Source organism: Astatotilapia calliptera, chromosome 17 (assembly GCF_900246225.1).
Source record: "Astatotilapia calliptera chromosome 17, fAstCal1.2, whole genome shotgun sequence".
NCBI classification, from domain to species: Eukaryota; Metazoa; Chordata; class Actinopteri; order Cichliformes; family Cichlidae; genus Astatotilapia; species Astatotilapia calliptera.
In genome coordinates, this window is record NC_039318.1 from 23,511,438 (window position 1) to 23,530,690 (window position 19,253).

At 40.6% G+C, this 19,253-nt stretch overlaps 1 protein-coding gene across 2 annotated transcripts in view; it reads right to left on the reverse strand.

The window, feature by feature from the left end:
- The window catches only part of lin7a (lin-7 homolog A (C. elegans)), a 47,792-nt gene extending 35,235 nt beyond the window's left edge, over positions 1-12,557 (reverse strand). The window contains exon 1 of one of the 2 annotated variants that reach the window (XM_026147065.1): positions 12,466-12,557. In XM_026147065.1, the coding sequence (XP_026002850.1) occupies positions 12,466-12,502 (37 nt within the window). In that variant the 5' untranslated portion in view covers positions 12,503-12,557. The remainder of the gene's footprint in view (positions 1-12,465) is intronic. The other variant, XM_026147066.1, reaches the window with a different exon arrangement.
- Positions 12,558-19,253: the final 6,696 nt, after the last annotated feature.

The following is a 19,253-nucleotide window of genomic DNA, read 5'->3' on the forward strand; positions in this document are numbered from 1 at the left end:
TATTTTTCCTGGTGTGTTTTGTCTGTCGAACATTAAAGATTCTATCACTCCCAGTCCAAGCACCGTTAGCCTTCAGCATGTTCCCGCCTGTTCCAATCACCTCAGCTCTGCACTTACCTTCACACCTGCTTCTCATCCCCAGAGGGACTGTACACCAAGCCCCTACTGTTACTGCCCCTATGCCTGCAGCTTCTTTCTCTCATTCGGCACAAAAATGTAACTGAAAATAATAAGAAATAAAATGACAACAACAGCGGAAGCGTCTCTAATTAAGAAGCGTTAAACACAGATTTAACGAGACACATGTTAGCAGTTGAGCAAAATAAATACACTGCAGTGAGGATCTCGTGCTTTCTTCAATGCTTCGCTTATTCAGTGTTGTCCATGCTGAGTCGACACACTTATGGAGGGTTTATGCTACAGTATTAGAAGCCTAGCAGCTCTCTGGGCTTTAGTTGGGATCCCACAGTTTCCAAACACCATATTTCTGATTTTATTTAAAAAAAAAAAAAAAAAAAAAAAAAAGGACTAAAAACAGTTGGACGTGTCTTATTGCTGGAATAATGAAGCGTTGTCAAAGTTTCTTGCACGTGTCGGTTAAGCACAAGGTTTCCTTTGGCAGCAGTGTGTGACACTTCGGGTTATGGCATTAGTTACACAGGGCTGTCACTCAAAACCAAAAATAAAAGTCAGTTGGAAAAAAAAAAGAGGAACCAAGTTACAAACAACACTCTGATGTGGAAGTTGCGGGTCTTTAAAACAGGATGTTATCTAAAATCTGAATTCTTGACTCCTGCTGTGAGGTGTTATGCATTCAGGGACATTGTGCTGGCATGCTTAGGTTCCTCCTGTCCTCTTACACGAAAAGGTCACTGCATATCAATACAAAGTTATTCCGAGTGCTCACATGGTGAAACAAGACACCTGATGGTGTTTATTTTCCTTTAATCTGTCACCTGTCCGATCTCTAATTGATATTCTGGTCTTTACGCCTGTTTTCTGCCCTGCCCTGTTTATTTTTGGACCCCTTCTCGCCCTTTTTTGGACACTTCGGCTTGTTTGTGACCTTTTGTACTTGGCCGACGATTTGGTTGGACGCCAGCCTGCGCCCGCTTAATTAAACTTTGTTCTTAATTCTTCTGTCCTCTCTCAGGGCTGGCATGAGTCTGTGTTACTGAGAGAGATTTATCGTTTTGTACGTCACATGGTCAATTTAACCTCTCCTGTTATCGAATACGCCCAACCACCCTGCCAAAAAAACCACTGGGGTGAATAAAACATTCTTTTTTTGTGTTTTGCAAACACTGAAACTTTTTTCAAAATTTAATTCCCTACAGCTAAACTTGCAATGGTCAGGTCTCCCTTGAAAAACAGGAGTGGGAATTACTACTTAAAATACGGCAAACTTTGCCTTAAAACTTTAACGACAGGTATAAAAGCAGTTTGTTTATACCCATATAACACTTTTTAAAGTGCCAATACATTCTTAAGCATGCAGCACTAACACATATATATATTTTATCAAGGTGAATACTAACGGTTACTCGTACGCCTGAATATAAAAAAAAACAAAACACTGATTCTGAATAGCTCATAATGACTTGGTACACTTCCAAGCAGCAAGGGCAACGGTCTCAGAGGTTTACGAGCATTTCTTTCTAATTACATGCAGGTCAAGGGCCATCCAGATATCCCCCCCCCCTCTGCCATTATTGACTTCCACATGCTCATTAGCACCATTTTCCTTATCCGCATCAAATACTTTCACTAGGCATTCGGAACTTGACTTCAAAGATTGATGTTGCAGACATTTCTGCCAGTGCTTTCATCTCGTTGATCACAAGTGATGCCTTCCCATTTCCTGATATAATCTTTCCAGCTCGAATCGGGGGGGTATTTTAAATTTCAGAAGCTCTGCATCAAACAGAGAAGCTGCCACAGTTTAAATGCAATTAAATTGTGCAATGTAAGCTCTAGAGAGTAAAAACTGAAATACTGTGAGTCCATGTTTGCCATGCCCTTCATCTTCTGCCATTACAAGATGATATAATTGCAGGTGGACATACAAATCTGAATGTAACGTAAATGATAGCCACACGCCTCAAACCAGAGATAACGAAATGTCTGCTCGCACTGCACAGGCACGTTTCCTCTTTGATGCTTCCAGTGATATGTGCTGTGAATTAGTGGGACCAGTGTGATGGATTATGTCCTGCAGATCGCATTGCCCGCTTTGTTTATTTCTTTAGTTCAGCCACTGTGATTCAAATGAACCACACATATTTAAGCACAAATGTCCCACGGTCACGCTTCACTGTGCACTGCTCTGTGTGTGCTAAATGTGAAAGTGGGCCCCGTTAGATGAGCTGTGTGACGGATCAGAGGAAACCCACAGAGAGGAGGCACTGAAGGGTGATTTTTTTTTTTTCCATGACAAAGCAGCTGAGATGACCGCAGGGGATCATAGTTACGTCACATCACCAGGAAATCACTCCCAAATCAGATGTGCAGTGAAATGACATATTACATTACCTAATAGTGCAACAGAGGGGGGCAAATCAGCTTAGTGACCTCTATTATAACAGTGACATAACAGTGGCAAAAGACCATAATTATCAAATGTTTTACTTGCAACTGAGCAAAAAAGGCTGACAAAACAAATGAAGCATAGTTCAAGATAACACCAAGTATACGCTCAACGCCCACATGGCATTCCTGTTACATGCAAGGTCTATGAATAAACTTCAGCTGGAGGTAGTATAGGAAATGCAATTCCATCCTTGACTAACCACCACGGTTATACAATAACAACACACATGAAAACTACCAGATTTAACGTGTTTTACTAACATCTGAGGGAAGGGCTTTGAAGTTGGGGGTGCTGGTGTGTGTGCACACGTCAGGCATACACAGTCAATCTTGCAACTATAAAGTCTCCATAGAGCTGTCAAGATAGGCAATAAGCCTGTTTGCAAACAGATGACTAGAACCTATAAGTGTATTTTACCCAGCTGAAGAGCCAAAGGTATAGGATGAGTGGATCGATCAAGTCAGAACTAAGCTTAAGAAAAAACAATCTGTTATGCTTAGAAGGCTGACTAAAGTAAATGAAATGTCTCAAGCTTTAGTCTTTGTCAGTCAAAACGCACTGGCACACATGGTTATAGAAACTGTGAGTCGATGACTTTTTATGTGGGAACTTTGTGAATTGTTTTTTGTCTAATAACTAAAAGTCATAGCAGAAAAATAAAATAAACAATGACCAGAAAATCACCGCTTTAGCATCTGGTTCATTTTTTTTCTGTTTATCCATTTCAGGGTTGCGCTGAGGCTGGAGCCTATCCCGGCTGTCATAGGGTGAGAGGTACACGCTGGACAGGTTATCAGTCTGTTGTAGGACTAATACAGAAAGACAGACAACCATTCATACCTATAGCCATTTTAAAGACACCAGTTAACCTAACAGGAGTGTCTTTGGACAAAGGGGAGGAACTGGGATTCATAGGGGACCGAAGGATGTCTCCCTATTGCATTAACTAAAATGGAATAAACAAAAAAACATAACAACTAATAACTATTACTCATCTCTCATCATCAGCCTGACCCCCCACATGCACATACATGTTCCTGGTCCACTTCTAAACCATTTGGTGGAGACAACCAATCCTTTCCTTCACGCTCAACAACTCTCAGCCTTCTAGTTTCTGCCTGTCGGCCTCGTCATGCCTCTTTTCTCGCCTTTGTGTCCACATGCTTTGCCTTTTCTACCTGTACATTAAATCAGCACAGTGAGCCCTTGCCTTTGATTTCTGCATTCCTTCTCGTTCATTTAAAGACATCTGCTAACGCTACACTTCACGGGGATCGTGGCCCAAATGAGTGTTTTCCCTAAAAATGCAATTCACCACCATTCAACTCTGGATTTTACTGACTTTTACTCCAAAGTTAAGAAAAGAAACAAACCAAAAAACCCCACAAATTTATGCTTGGGGGGGGGGGGTTCAATGTGCCCAGATGTGTTCAACATCTGTAAAAAAATTTTTTACACTCATTTCAATGAAAATTCTGCTTCGTTGAGACGTGCAAGACTGTCAAATTTAGCATATCTCTGAGGCAAACAGATGGTATGCAATTAAGTCATTCTCACTGTGTACTCTGACAGATTCTTCTCCAAAGTAAGAAGAAAGGGTGTTGATGTTGCTGTATCTAAATGAGGATATTTTTTCTTATGAATAATGACACAAGAAAAAGTATCTTTCTCTCTAATTATCTGCCAGAAAAATAAAACAAGAAGGTGTCCCGAAGTGCAAAGGAAAACCATGGGTTGTAATTACAGAGCATCTCTATGAGGAGTAGTGACATTGGTCGGAGTAAATGAGCATCAAGATGCAGTTACAGTGTAATGTACTGCTGCCATATTATAAAGAGTGATGACACCAGGAGAGATCCCGTCAGCAGTTAATTTCCCTCTGCTATACGAAGGATGAGGGCATTCTCATTAGTGATACTTACTAATTAAACGAGCCGAGTTCTGGGTGACCTGATAGCTGAGTGGGTAGGCCTCAAATGCCCCGAGCAGCGAGTCCCAAGTTTGATTCTTGGCTGGCAGGATTATTTGTTCTCTTACACTTTCGCCCCCACCTTGATTGCTGTAGGAGTTACTGACTGAACAAAGGCTCCAAAGTCATCCAGCCCAAGTTTTCTTTAGCTATGTAGCTGTCAGGAGTATAAGTAGACTAAATTTTCTCAGAACTAATTTTTTCACTCTGTGCAGTAACATTTATGAAGGTCTCTAAAAAACCCACCAAAACAACATTAATTGCAGCATTAAAGCCACTAAAATGTGGATTATTTTCAACTGCACAAGACAGATTTTATTACCGAGTCTTTCCTGTGCTTTTATGCTCTGATATCATCAGTTCAAGGGAGTCTAGCGCTTCAAACAGACTTCAAATACCCAGGCAAAGGCTTTTTCACTATCCAGAGAGATTCACGTAGTATTCCTTTTCACATCTCAGTGCGAGATCCTACATGAACGTGACCGGAAAACTTTGAGCAAAGTGTGCCAGCTGTATTCACAAAGAGACTGGGAGATAATTGAGATCTGAACTTTACATTGAAATTTCCTATCGCTCTGGGTCACTGGTGATGATGTTCACTTTTGGTCTGCTTTTAATCATATTTGAAAGAAAAACATTTTTAATAATATAAAAGTACCAAGGAAGCTTTTATTTGTTTAAAAAAATGGATAACTTGATTGTAGCTGAACTTGTTACCTCAAGTTACATCAAGTTGAATATAATTGAGCCTGGCCAAGCAGTTCTACTTGAAAATTACTAATTTTTTTACAAAGGCAAATACAAAGTCTTGGCCATATCTAGCTGTTCTTTCTTGATTTTCTTTCTTCTTATTCAGGCTGCTCCCTTTAGGGGTCACCACAGCAGATGATCTACTTCCACCTGAGCATCTTCTTCTCCTGTGTGGTCTTTCTCTTTTCCTCCTGCCCGGCAGCTCCATCTTCAACATCTGTTTTCCAGTATATCCACTATCCCTCCTCTTTACATGTCCACACCATCTTAGCCTTGCCTCTCTTACTTTCCCTCCAATCTGCTCAACCTGAGCTGTCCCTCTGATGCATTTTTAATCCTCCCCGTCCCATCACCCCCAATAATAATCTTAACGTCTTTAACTCTGCCACCTCCAGCTCCGCCTCCTGTCTTTATGATAGTGCCACCATCTTTAAATCACACATCATCGCAGGTCTCACTACCATCTTGTAAACCTTCCCTTTCAATCTTTGTGCTATCCTTCTACCACAAATTACCCCTGACACTCGTCTCCACCCACTCCACCCTGCCTCCACTTTGTTCTTCACCGCTCTTGTGAACCATCCATTGCTTTGAGAATTTAACCCCAGGCATGTAAATTCATCGACTTTCACTATTACTTTTTCTTTCAGCTTCATCTTTCTTGACTTTCTAACTAATTAAAATTAAATAGAGAAGGAGAATAAGGAAAACTGCTGAACAGGGACATAATCAGTGGAAGAAACTGATTATAGCATTGTAAGAGATCCCAGCTGAGGATTTGTTGATAGATTGTGTTATAAGTGCCGAACTCCAAAGATGAAAACAAGAGAAAAAAAATTATAAGTACCAAAACTGCAGTTCCTCTAACTTCCACTTTAGGCTAACTCTATAAGTGAGTCAATCTCCACAGACTCCCTATTACAATGCCCAACTTTAAACATAAATAAACACATTTAGAGGCGCCTGGTACAAAGAACAGTTTTGGTTTCTATCGCTAATTTTTCACTCTATGATATTCTGTATTTATTTATAATCCATAAAGCCCCAACTTTTGGGAATTGAGGTTATATAAACTAACAGCCTAATATTAGAAAATGACTAGAGCTAACTATTAGCTAGCTAATAGCTAACTAATAGCTAGCTATTAGCTAGCTAACTATTAGCTAGCTAATAGTTAGCAAGCTAACTACTAGCTTGCTTGTTTACATTGCTATTTCTAGAGGTGTACATTGGACCTCTTAACCATGTCTATGTTGTTAGCATCTTTTGGAGCATTTGAATGATTTAATTCTCTGACAAATACTGTGTCTTACCTTTTGGCAAATTCTGCTAGCTCTAGTTATTTTGGATGACTGAAGTTCTTGAAATATTTTATCAATATGCTGTCACCAATCAGCAAGTATCTGGAGTATTGATTGGAGATGAATGCAGCTTCTAGACAAACCAGCAACTTATATATTGAACAGAACACATGATGTAATCCCTTTCCTAGAACAGTAGTTCAATATTTCTCATTTTAAATTTTACAATGTAAAAAAGTATCTAAAACAAATATTGCGGTATAAAATGATTATATAGCTGCCACTGTCTGTGTGGCATTATACCCTGAAAACATCAGGCTGTGACTAAAAAAGGTCATCCTCATCATTTGTTGATTAGAGAAAAGGCACAGAGCTGAACAAAGCCACAGTAACACGTAATAAAGGCTTCAACGCTCCACAACACTGTTGAGGGGATGTTTTTGCACTGGGCTCTGTTCCCATTTCCTGACATAATTAGTCATTTATAGCAGTTTACAAAATTTAGCCTAATCCATTTTCAGTATTAAAAGTGTCAGTTTGACAAAACTGCAACAATGTAAATAAACACGTCCGCGTCTGTCTGCGTTTATTAAACTGCAACGCTGAGATTTAAACCTGCGATCCTCTTTTCAAATACTAACTCTAAATGAAATGCTGCTTTCCATCTCGGAGGGTGACAGGCAGAAAAAGTCTCTAATGACCTTTCTCTGACGGGAATCGCACCTTTGTACCCTGAGAAATGCTATCCAGATGTCATGCATCTGGGAGTAAGTTGTCCTGAAAAGCCCTTGCCATCTGCCGCTGCCACTTTGACCTGGGTGCCCTTGGCAACTCTGCTGCTAAAGGCAGTGATAAAAACAAAAGAAATCACAGTCTGAATACAAAAAAATGGGACAACCAAGTTCTCTCCTCATGCCAAGAGAATAAGCTTTAATTTGTCCAACTGCAGCGATTCCACAAGAAATAAATCACTCCTAGAAGGGTAATGGCTCCTGCAGGAGCCTGTGGCGAAAACAGAGCCAGAAAACATCACACTCTTATTGTCATCTTCATCCTGGGTAATTACTGGGCAATGTCCCTCCAAGACAATTACTGAGAGAACCTTTATTTCTGCATTAACAGGAGGCCACTTAAAATATAGACAGCTATAAGTGACGTCAGCTTGTCAGCACCTCCTTAATCCCTTAAACACAGCCATGTGCATGAGTGGATGTGATGGAAATATGTTCTAGCCGCAAATGGATGAACTCACAACGATCTCTCAGATCTTGCAGTTATTCATTTCACTGTGCTAAGACAAGAAGACATAAACTGTATAAAAGAATGTTCTATTCCAAAGGTCCCTGCAACACAGTGAGGAAAAACAAAATGATTCATAACGGGTTCCTTCTACTGTTGACATTTGAACTGATCACGACCTCGCAGGAAGAAATGCACTGCTGAGAAACCACTTTCTTGTACATGCTGTACAGCTGTAGGTATAAGGAACATAACCGCAATCTTCTAACAATGATAAACCAATGCATTCACCCCTAACACAGTTTCAACCTGTAAATGGCAAATGGACTAGTTCCTAAATAGCACTTTTTCTACTCTGCTTGACCAATCAGAATGCTTTGTGTAACATGTGTCATTACCCATTCACACAAACACTTTTTTCTCTGTCTAAGCACTTTCCATCTAACTTATCTTATCTAACTTTTGTAATCTAGTCTCATCTAACTTTCACAATGGGAACGACTCAGAGTTCAGATTGTTGCCCAAGGATACTTTGGCAGGAGCACCCATGGATCGAACCACTAACCTTCTGATCGGTAAATGACCTTCTCTAAATCTACCTTCTAATCCACGGCCACCCTAAACCTCTGTAACAAGCAGCTAAATTCAACAATTTTACATCTATGTTTTTGTATTCGGGGGAATGGAGAATTTGTACTAACTAAAACAGATACAGCATGGATATTAGAGTGAGTGTAAAGAGTTAAAATCTTCCTTCTAGCTATGGTCAGTGCAATATCCAACAATTGGGTTTGTGGAAATGCGCGTGAAGCCCAGGCGTAATCACCAACTCGTTTGGGGTTGAAATGAACAATGGCAGCAAAGTGAGGGACGAATAAAGATTGCTTTGCAGCTTCTAAATGAACAGACTGGTGGGGATAAAGAACCGATCAGTGTCTTCATCCCATAGCATGTGGTGCAGAAGAGCTAGGAACAAACATCTAATCTTCCAACCACAGGTTCGGGGTTAACTTGTTAGCTCGGAAAACTGCAAACAGTGGGGGCTTTTGAGGGGAGACTTCCACACCACGTTCCTTGTTCTACAATTGTTAACACCAACTACATAATGCCAGGCGTCTACTGCACATCATTCACTGGTTAAACTGATGAAAATCTCCATCAACTTTTTGCTCAATTAAAGACTCTAAATGAAAGTTAGCGGTAGATGCCATTACATCATGGATTGGTGATGGATCCTTTGTCACCGTCACCATCTTTGTGTTTTAAAACAAGAGGTAACCAGTGATTAGAGGATCTTACTGTGAAACTAAGAACACTTTATACTCACTGGATAGCAACTTAAAATTACAAGTCATTAGCTAATGAGTATAGACAATCCCCCTCTCTGACTGTAATAATGACAATATCGTACAAAACTGACTTCATGTTTTAATCAATACATCCTGAAATTAGTAACCGAGTCCAGAAACTCATCAGGAAAGTGTTTACTGAGGCCGTAATCTCACAGATGTCTACACAAGCAGTGTTTTAGACACAGAGTGGTCAACCCTGCTGGCATTCCAGACATTTTTTATAAAGTGAAGGACTTTAATGCAATTAAAAGGAAGGACTACAATTCAGCAAATGAGCTTTATTAGTTCAATGTTTTTTGAGCTGAATTCTGGACCAGGCAGACCATTATAAAATAATGAATATGACACAAAAAAACACAACCAGTTAACAAGTAACACAGATTAACACACAAAACTGAAATGGAGAACGTGGCCAGCATTATCCTGCCATCAGCGAGTAAGCATTTCACTGGAAACATGCAGCTTGCCGGCGTTGTCATGGTACTGGTACTAAGTTTCTGAACAATATGCAGTTTATTTTTTGAATATTCTATGTGATTCTTAGGTTCATAGTTATATTTATGTCATGTATAAAGTATGCTTTGGTTCTGTGTGGTTTTCGAGTTTTTTCCGCATTGTCTAGTCTTCTCGTGTGTTTAGTCTCGTTTTCATGTTTGTTTTTCTCTTGTCTCTGTGTCTGATGTTCCCTTTCTGTCTCCTCAGTCAGTCATCTCCCCACGTCTGTTTCTCCCCAGTCCCCGAGTCAAGCCTGTGTGATTAGTCTTCATCTCCATGTTTATCATACTTCCTGTTTTATTTTGACAGTCTCGTCTCTAGTGTATAGTGCACTCAGTTTCGTTTCCCCTGTCCCGTTAGTCTGCATTAGGTCCAGCTATGTTGCCACCTGTTGCCCATCCTCTTGTTATCCTATGTGTATTTTAGTCCTCAGTCTTACTCTGCTCATTGTTGCATCGTCCACTCATGCTATCTTTGCGGTCCTTGTTTCCTGTTCTGTTGGTTCTAGTTTTAACCTTGTGGGAGTTTCTGGTTTTTTGTATCCTTGTTTTTTCTTTGAGCTTTCAAGCTACAGCAATAAAGCTGCCTTACTTAGTTCATTCCATTGTCTCTGGGTCCTGCATTTGGGTCCTGAAACATAGCCGTACCTAATAGATGTTTAAATTTATCTCTGGAAGTTTCAGTCACAGTGCCCTCTGCTCTCACTGTTTCATACAGAAAGGTTTTCATCTCCGGTGTGTGTCAGTTTGCACTTACATAAATGCCAGATCTACTGAGAATAAAAGGCTTTTTTAAAAATTATACAGCGAAGTTCAAATCCATTGTTCTCTACGGTGCTTGCTTATCACAGTCATTTCCTTTGACAATAACAGGAAGGCCAATGATGTAATATCTTTTCATCCTGCTGTGACCCTGCAAGCCAAGTGGGAGCTCTCGAAATGAACATCTCTGTTCCTTTTCTCCCTGCGTGCATTTGACAAACTCAGCAACCCGGCAGCAAAAGCCTCCACCCAAAAACGAGAGGAGTGCACCTTTTCATTAGCAATTATAGTGTTTTCACCAAAGTGGCAGGATCCGAGGACAGGAAGCCTATAATGTTGCCTGGCTCTGACAGCTCCTGCGTGAAACTATCATTACTACTGTTTGTGCCATTACAGCTGCATTTTCCAGATTGTGGGTATGGATCAGGCCCCGTGTGTACACACGAAGGTCACAGCTGAGTCACTGCCCAAGCAAATGACTAAGATCAGACATGGCTGAATGCTGACAATTTATCAAGTTGCAGGACATTGCTCCTTGCCTTGCTGTTTAAAAATCTATTTATCAGCTTAGCAGAGCCTCCTTTTTTTAAAATAAATCTATAGTCTACTATGAGACATGGGTGGGAAAAGCTTAGGTTGCATTGTTTATCTCATTGCTGGATTCAATCTGTGGCTCATTTCATTAACTCTGCGTGTACAGCACTTCTGCAGCTTCCCAGCAGATTGTGCACCTGTAAAGCTTCACTGCCCTCAGACATTAAATTTCACTGAAGAACAAATTGAACATACGGAAGGGGAAAAAATAGTATACTTTAGCAGTAGATGTTAATGTGGTTAATTACTTAAATCACCAATAACAAGTGACATCAGTCAGATTAATCCCTGCAGAATAATTAATAAAGAGTATTTATATACTTCCCTCATGTGGTTTGGGAGGAGAGCTGACGCTGGCTTTACTTGGCACAGAGTAAAGCGTTAAGGTGTCTGCTTTCTCTATATTTGACGGTATCCATTCCCTATGCAAGGCTTGCGCAATATTACATTTCACCAGCGGATCTGCATTTGGTCTGAATGTGCGACTGGGAGGATTTTTCAAAGTGACCTCAAAAATAGACTCCTTTAAGATGAAAGTGTTGAGTTGTAAAGGGCATCTTCTCAAGTGTACAGGACATTTTGTACTTCCTCAAATCTCCCAGAGGAATTACTATGATATTACGAGAGACCTTAGTGTATTTTAAATATCTGTACAGCATCTTTAGGTGGGAAACTGAACATTTTTTCAGCCTGCATGCATTATTATTGTATCTTATGAATGAGATCAGGGGACTAATGTGTGTCTAAGTTACAAAGTCTGTAATTACTAACAGCTCTGAACGCTAACTGAGATGAAAACAAAACAGGCTATAGGCAACATCACAGGACATTAACCCTCAACTGCGGTTTGTTTGCACACCGCTTCCAACAAGTACAAAACACAACATCTACACCCTGATGAGGGAACCAATCAGCCAGTCTTGCACCTGTCCAGTTCAGATAGCCTGAGAAGTTATCTCCCGTCTAACAAAGTAGATTTTTCGTGTCAAGGCGCTTTAGGATTTGAGCGTTATTGTCTCCGTCAGATGAAGATCAAAAAGCGAGCTTTAACGGGACAATGTTGCCAAAGGGGTTACATAATACAGATGAAATTAAACGGGACGCCTTGTAAGTGGTTTAAGGGTATTAATTTCAAGATGTTCGTGCTCGCAGAAACCCCCTCGGTAGTTTGACGAAAGAACTGAGCGCTCCGGTCTGGAAAAATACACGGACGGAACCGACGGGCTTTTATTTCGAAAAGCCAGAGCTCATATTGCCTTGAAATAGCGACTCGCGCAGACGATGTGTAGGAAATCCGAGCTGGACACACACACCAAAAAACATCAGAATCTAACCAAATCCTCGCTCAAGTTTTGGGGGGGGAAAATAATCTCTCCGGTGACATGCACAGACTGCAAAGCTCCGAGCGCCTTACCTCGATCCAGTGTGAGCGGTTGGACCACTGTCGCCATGACTGCTGTTTACTGGAGACTGAAGAGCCTACAGGAGCTGCAGCATCACAGGGGGAGAGAGAGAGAGAGAGAGGTTGGGAGTGGCTGGGAGAGGATTAGACTATCTCCATCCATCTCCGTCACCTGGTGCTGTTATCTGTTTTGCACTTTATGCGCTGCTGTTTACGCTCTTAATGAAAAATAGTGTTCACGTTTTATTTGGCTTTTTTTTTTTTTTTTTTTAAATAGAAAATCATTTGAATTTTTCAAGATGAAAAGGAATTTGATAACATATAAAAACCAAAAAATACATTAATTTTTTTTAATTCTTTACATTAGATCAAAAATATACTGTCTACAAAAAAGTGTTGGAAGCGCTTTAAAAGTGCACTCTTTCTAATGGCCAGCAGGGGGAGACTCTTATGGTTGCACCAATACCTTGGCTTTAATTTATGATCTCAGGAAACTGTTTCCCCGATTAGTTTATGGTCGCAAATGCTAGTTTTGGGCCTCACTGAATACACCATAATGTTTAATTGAATAACTACGGACTTATTTAGATTAAAAAGGTAGACTAAAGCATAGTATGTTTTACTATGATTTACAAATCACTTGCCTATGAGGATGCAACGTCTCTTAGTGTCACATATTCCTCACATATGTCTTGATGCATGCTCAATCATCCAGGTAAGTAAATCCCAAAAGGTTGATTCTGTTCATCTGGATGAAAACGTTAGGTCCAGATGAACAGAATCAACCTTTTGGGATTCCTCACATCTGGTTTCAAAGCACCTTCATGCTTTACAACAGGGCTCTGAGAGGTCACAGTGCCTACATTTATCTTTAATACACAATCTTTGGATTAATCATGCGCTGTATATAAAAGATGGACTTGTGAAAACTTTGCCATACTCTGCAGTTTTTCTAATGGCTAACAGGGGGCAAAAAGTCTGATCGTATAGCGCTGCAGTCTGACAATCATATATTTCATTTCGTTTTGCAAGCTACATTTAATTTGAAAAGCTGAGTTAATGTAACCTTATCTCAATGAATGAAATCGATAAATAAAAGACGTCCAGCTTTTCAGGAGAAAGAGTAATGTGGTAAGTTCAACAGAGAATGCGGCCGTGTTGTATTCAAAGTTTTAATGTTGAACATATTGTTTAAAAAACAGGATATAGGCCGCAGCTGTGATATCAGAGTTCCCTTTTCTTGATGGGTTTTCAGCAGCGTTTGGGAACTTAATTGCAATGTTCTACTCTTACGTAGGCACAAAAGGTTTTGTGAAAAGCACTGGTCCTGCTTCCAGACAGTCCAGTTCACCACAAAAGTGTTGCACAGAGTTACAGTCAGGACTCTGTGCACAACTCTGTCTTCTTGCATACCAAACAGGGTGAGCCATTTCTTAAAGAACCTGCCTTTGTGAATACAGACAATGTAAAACTGCCAGAGCACACCTCTTCTTTGAATTGATTTAAGTCCACATATTACTGAACATGTTTATTTTTTACAGTTTATCATAGCCATCTTCTTCCACTTATCCTATTCAGGGTTGCAGGGAGGCTGGAGCCTCTCATGGCCTTCACAGAGTGAGAGACCCTTTATTTCCCTGTAGGAAAAGCAATTCTCTGCATTTATCCCATCCTTAGTGTTTGAGGCAGTGGGCTCGTGGGATCAACTCCACACTTCAAGTCTGTGCCTTGGTCAAGGGCACAATTACAAGAAAATTAACCCAGCATGTTTTGATTGTTGGACAAACTGGAGCAGTTGGAGGCCACGGAGGTGTGGGGAGAATAACCAAACACCACATACAAGGGCGTTACCTTTGCCATGATTCAACCCTAGAATCGGAACTAACAGCTAGTCACCGTTACTACAAGATGATTTTCTATTCAGTGCTGTCTACTTGACTCGATCTTTATATTCCTGAATATCGAGAGAGCTCTGCATTCTGACATCAGGAGTGTTACTCAGTTTAGGCTCATAAAAACAAGAGGTAGCCTGACTAGTGCTCTCATGGGACACATAAGATACCTTTTAAAAGAAGAGGGATGGCGGACCTTAGTCATTAAGCTAATAATATGTTGAAAAACAGTCAAAATTGGTATTCCATCTGTCACAGTAATGTATTTGAAAAGTTTCACCATATTGCAGTCAACCAGCTCGACCTGGATTGCATGCTGAATCTCACAATGATGCTCACATGTGTGTTTTGTGCACACATGAACACTTACACAGCTATAATCCTTGCACTTCAGAGATCAGGTGATTGCAACCAAGCTTGTCGTGAAGGCTCATTGTGAACCACTGAGGCATACCGCCTGTTATCTTCTCTCCTGGGTACATGCACTGCATACAGCCAGATAAGGACCGAATGACGGTAGTGAACCTAAATTGGAGGGCTTAAGAATTAATCCTCATGTTTATGTGCTACCACAGAATGGTGCCAAACCGCTGGTTCTCTTCATTTACTGTAGATCTGTTGCCTAATGGTGCCTGCTGCTTTGGCGTGTCTCATATATGGGCAGACATTACAGCTGACAGAAGCCATGCTCAACAGAAATAAGAAGAGATTCCCAGGTTGGAGAGATGCTAAGGCAGCATGACGTGTCACATGGCTCACAAAACATGACTTCGCCATGACAAATGCAAGTTGTAAACATGAATACACACCTGAGGCAATGACTAGCACTTATACTAATATGTGCACAGCTGTTCAGAGCAAAACCTAGGCTCATAAATACAGATATTTTACTTAAATCCCATTTATCTTGTCATGCATTGCACTAAATATTTTAGCCCACACCCAGCTGGGAGGCAAATACCACACCTCTTTACCTCACTTCACTTCAAATTGGCTGCTATATCTAAAACATTAAATAAATTTAACGTACCCCTGTTGTATATCATTTAAATTCCATTCTCAGCACTTTTAAATATTTAACAGCTTCCTCTGCATTTGAATTAAACAGTTTCTAAACTTGCACGCTTCTTACAAACACATAGTCCTTAAGTAAAAGCAAGTTCAATCCACCAACAGTCCCACACAGCTGTGTGCAGATGCAAAATAGTGGTGAGTGGTAGGCTGCAAGGACGGTTTGAGAGGGCGAGGGCTTAGAGAGCACACAGAAAGAGGGCACGGCGAGATTACAGGCTTCCATCTATATGGGCTGGAATACAGGTCTGCTTTTTTTTTACGAGGTTGGGATTATGCTGCACTGGTCTTTAAGCCGCAAAGCTGCAAGTGAATTGATTTCTGAAATGCCTCCACTTCCACGGAAGGAGATGCAAGAGGCCATGTGGACAGGGCAAATACAGACGGCTGGACTGTTTGCCTAGCAGATCAAAGCTCAGCGCATTAGCCAGTGTGCAAGTTCTATTTGTATCTTCAATTCCCATCAGTACCCATTCAAATTGAATTCAACAGGTAAGGTCATATGGGCATTTGGGGAAAAATTGGAACCTTATTCCTTTTCCTGCCACACATTCGTAAAAAAGATCAATATCACTCACATGGCTTTGATAAAAGGCTAATAAAATCCATAAAGGTTAGATTTTGTTTGGTTGACACAGAGAGTAAAGCTTTTATAAAACAGTAGCTCGAATATATCCGACTGTGGTTTTACGGTGAGGGAAACAAGTATTTCACTAAATGATAACATGGGTTTCATTTCCAGGTAACAACTGCTTATTAAAACAGGCCATTATTAAATTTGTCAACCATCGACTCCAATCCTTGTGCCGCACTGACTGTGATCCATCCGGCATGCCACAGTGGGAAAAAAAAAAGATGAAAATTTCCTGTTGAGCGATAACGTCTCGAAAATAAAGTATTTATTGGATATTTTGTGTTAGGATGACAGGCTGCTTTTCCACAGCAGCTGGGTTGCTTATATTGCTCCATCAGACGGTGCCAGGCAGATAATGAAAAAAACATCATCTTGAAAAACGTGTGACAGATAATTCTTTAAAATTGTATTTATTCCTTAACGAGACAAGTTGATGCAACTAATTTCCTGTGTATGAACAACCAAGTGAAGGATGGAGATGCGCATGCACTTCTCCAGGCTGTTGTGTAAACTATGAATCTCACAGTTAAAGTTTTGTTTTAAGGCAAGTCAAGATGCACTTTTGTGAGTGGGTCTCAAAGTTTGGCCAAACTTTGGATGTGTGGATAACCGGGGGGGAGGAAGTAGAGTACCAAACTGATCCTTGTTTTGAAATAACCGAGAGTTTGTTAATCTGCTGTTCTTCCGTTCATATGACAGAAAATCATCTTTCTTCTTTATTGTTAATATCTGCTAAGAAAAAAAGACAGTTGTGGGACATTTACACTCAATGGTCACTTTATTAGGTACATCTATTCAACAGCTCATTAACACAAATATCTAATAAGCCAATCATATGGCAGCAACTTATTGCATTTAGGCATGCAGACAAGGTTAAGACAAGGTTCAAACTAAGCATGGACAAGAAAGGTGATTTAAAGTGACTTTAAATGTGGCATGCTAGCTTGTACCAGACGTTGGTCGGAGTACTTCAGAAACTGCTGATCTACTGGGATTCTCCCCTTACATCCCCTTCCTTGATTTCTGCTGCATCATTCAGATGGTAGGATCAGAATTTGGTGCAAACAACAAGAAAGCGTGGATCCATCCTGCAATAGCTCAGCTTCTTGGTTGCGTCTGATGGTGTGGAGGATATTTTCTGAGCACTCTTTGGGCTGCTTAGTACCACCTGAGCTTCATTTTAACATAACAGCCTACCTGAGTTTTGTTGCTGACCATCTCCATCCCTTGATGATCATAGTGTAAACAATTTCTGATGGCATGCTATCTGGACCGAAATCTTTGATGAATGTTTATTCATATTGAATCTATGCCATGAAGACAAGAGTTCTGAAGGCAGAAAGAATCCAGATACTCATGAAGTGTACTAATCAAATGGCAGGTGAATGTAATTGGCCTTCTGAAGTCAGGCAGGCCAGCACACAGAGAACCCCACCTTCAAATACTATATCGAACAAAGCCTGTCACACTGATTGTGACCCACTTCGGCAGCACCACTATGGGATTTAAACCTCTAATACAGAGTGTGAAACATATGGCCTGTCAGCTATAATCTGCACATTAAAAAGCCCACTGCAGTGGACAGCTCTGCAGAGACAGAAAGATGAAAACAGAAGAGAAAGAAGGGACATTATAAAGTGCTCGGTGCACTTGAGAGTTCAAACTGAGCTGTAGGTGGCCCATGGACAGAAACAAATTTGGCACCCAAGCTCTAACAGACTACTGACTTCAGGGAAACAGCACCAATTTACTTTGTCAAGTAGTAATGGCTGATTGTGTGACGGCATCATAATTCCATCCTGATGCTTTCTGCAAACTGAAAACATGAATACATCCCAATGTATATTGAGCTTTGTCAAAGCCTTGAAATATACCTCAGTCCAACTTCATCTCATCTCCTCTTTTATCATGAATGCACTAAGAGCATAATTAACAAGGGGTAATGGCTTTCACCTTTATTTATTTCCTGTAATGACTGGGTGCCTCTAGTATTTTGTATATGAAGCAATTGCTGAAAGTAAATTCACTCAGCTCTAATAAACCGCTATGAAGTATCACTCACTTAAAACCATGAATGATATTGACTGAAATCATTCGTTAGTCTTTCTGACAACTGCATCTAAAACCCATTCAGAATGTAAAACAGCGATCATTATCTTCAAACGAATTTGATTTTCAAACTGACACTGCGGGCTAGAGTGATGAATCATTTCTCCATCGGTTTCTGAAGGGCAGTCGGCTGATTTCTGCTTTAAAACATTCACACTCATCACATCAAATCAAGACGGAGGGCTTATATAAAGTTATGAAAAGTTTAGGGTCTGATTAGCCTGTGAAAGTGGTTAATAGATAGTGGTCTATGCACGTAAGGTGCCAGAGAGAATGATACATATTCAGCCAACACCATCTACTCTAATATATATATATATATATATATATATATATATATATATATATATATATATATATATATATATATATGTATGTATATATATATGTATGTATATATATATATATATATATATATATATATATATATATATATATATAGGTCCCTCATCCTATTCATGTAGCCCCTTCCGCCGGGGTTACTTGCGTAGTAGGGGGCCGGGGACTGGTGAGTGTCAGCACCACAGTCCAGGATGAGACAAGGAACATCCAAGAATACATTGGGAAGATGGCCCCAACTGACCGAGTGCTCAGTGAATACCTCAGGCAGCAGAAACCCAAGAAAGAGGATGGAGACGAGGAACCATCATGGAAGGACAGGCCCCTGCACGGTATGTACCACCGGCAGATAGAGGAGGTGGCTGATATCCAGAAATCCTACCAGTGGCTGGACAAAGCTGGACTGAAAGACAGCACAGAGGCACTAATCATGGCAGCACAAGAACAAGCTCTGAGCACAAGATCCATAGAGGCTGGGGTCTATCACACCAGGCAAGACCCCAGGTGCAGGCTGTGTAAAGATGCCCCAGAGACAATCCAGCACATAACAGCAGGGTGCAAGATGCTAGCAGGCAAGGCATACATGGAACGCCATAACCAAGTGGCCGGCATAGTGTACAGGAACATCTGTGCTGAGTACAACCTGGAAGTCCCGAGGTCAAAATGGGAGATGCCCCCAAGGGTGGTGGAGAATGACCGAGCTAAGATCCTGTGGGACTTCCAGATACAGACGGACAAAATGGTGGTGGCTAACC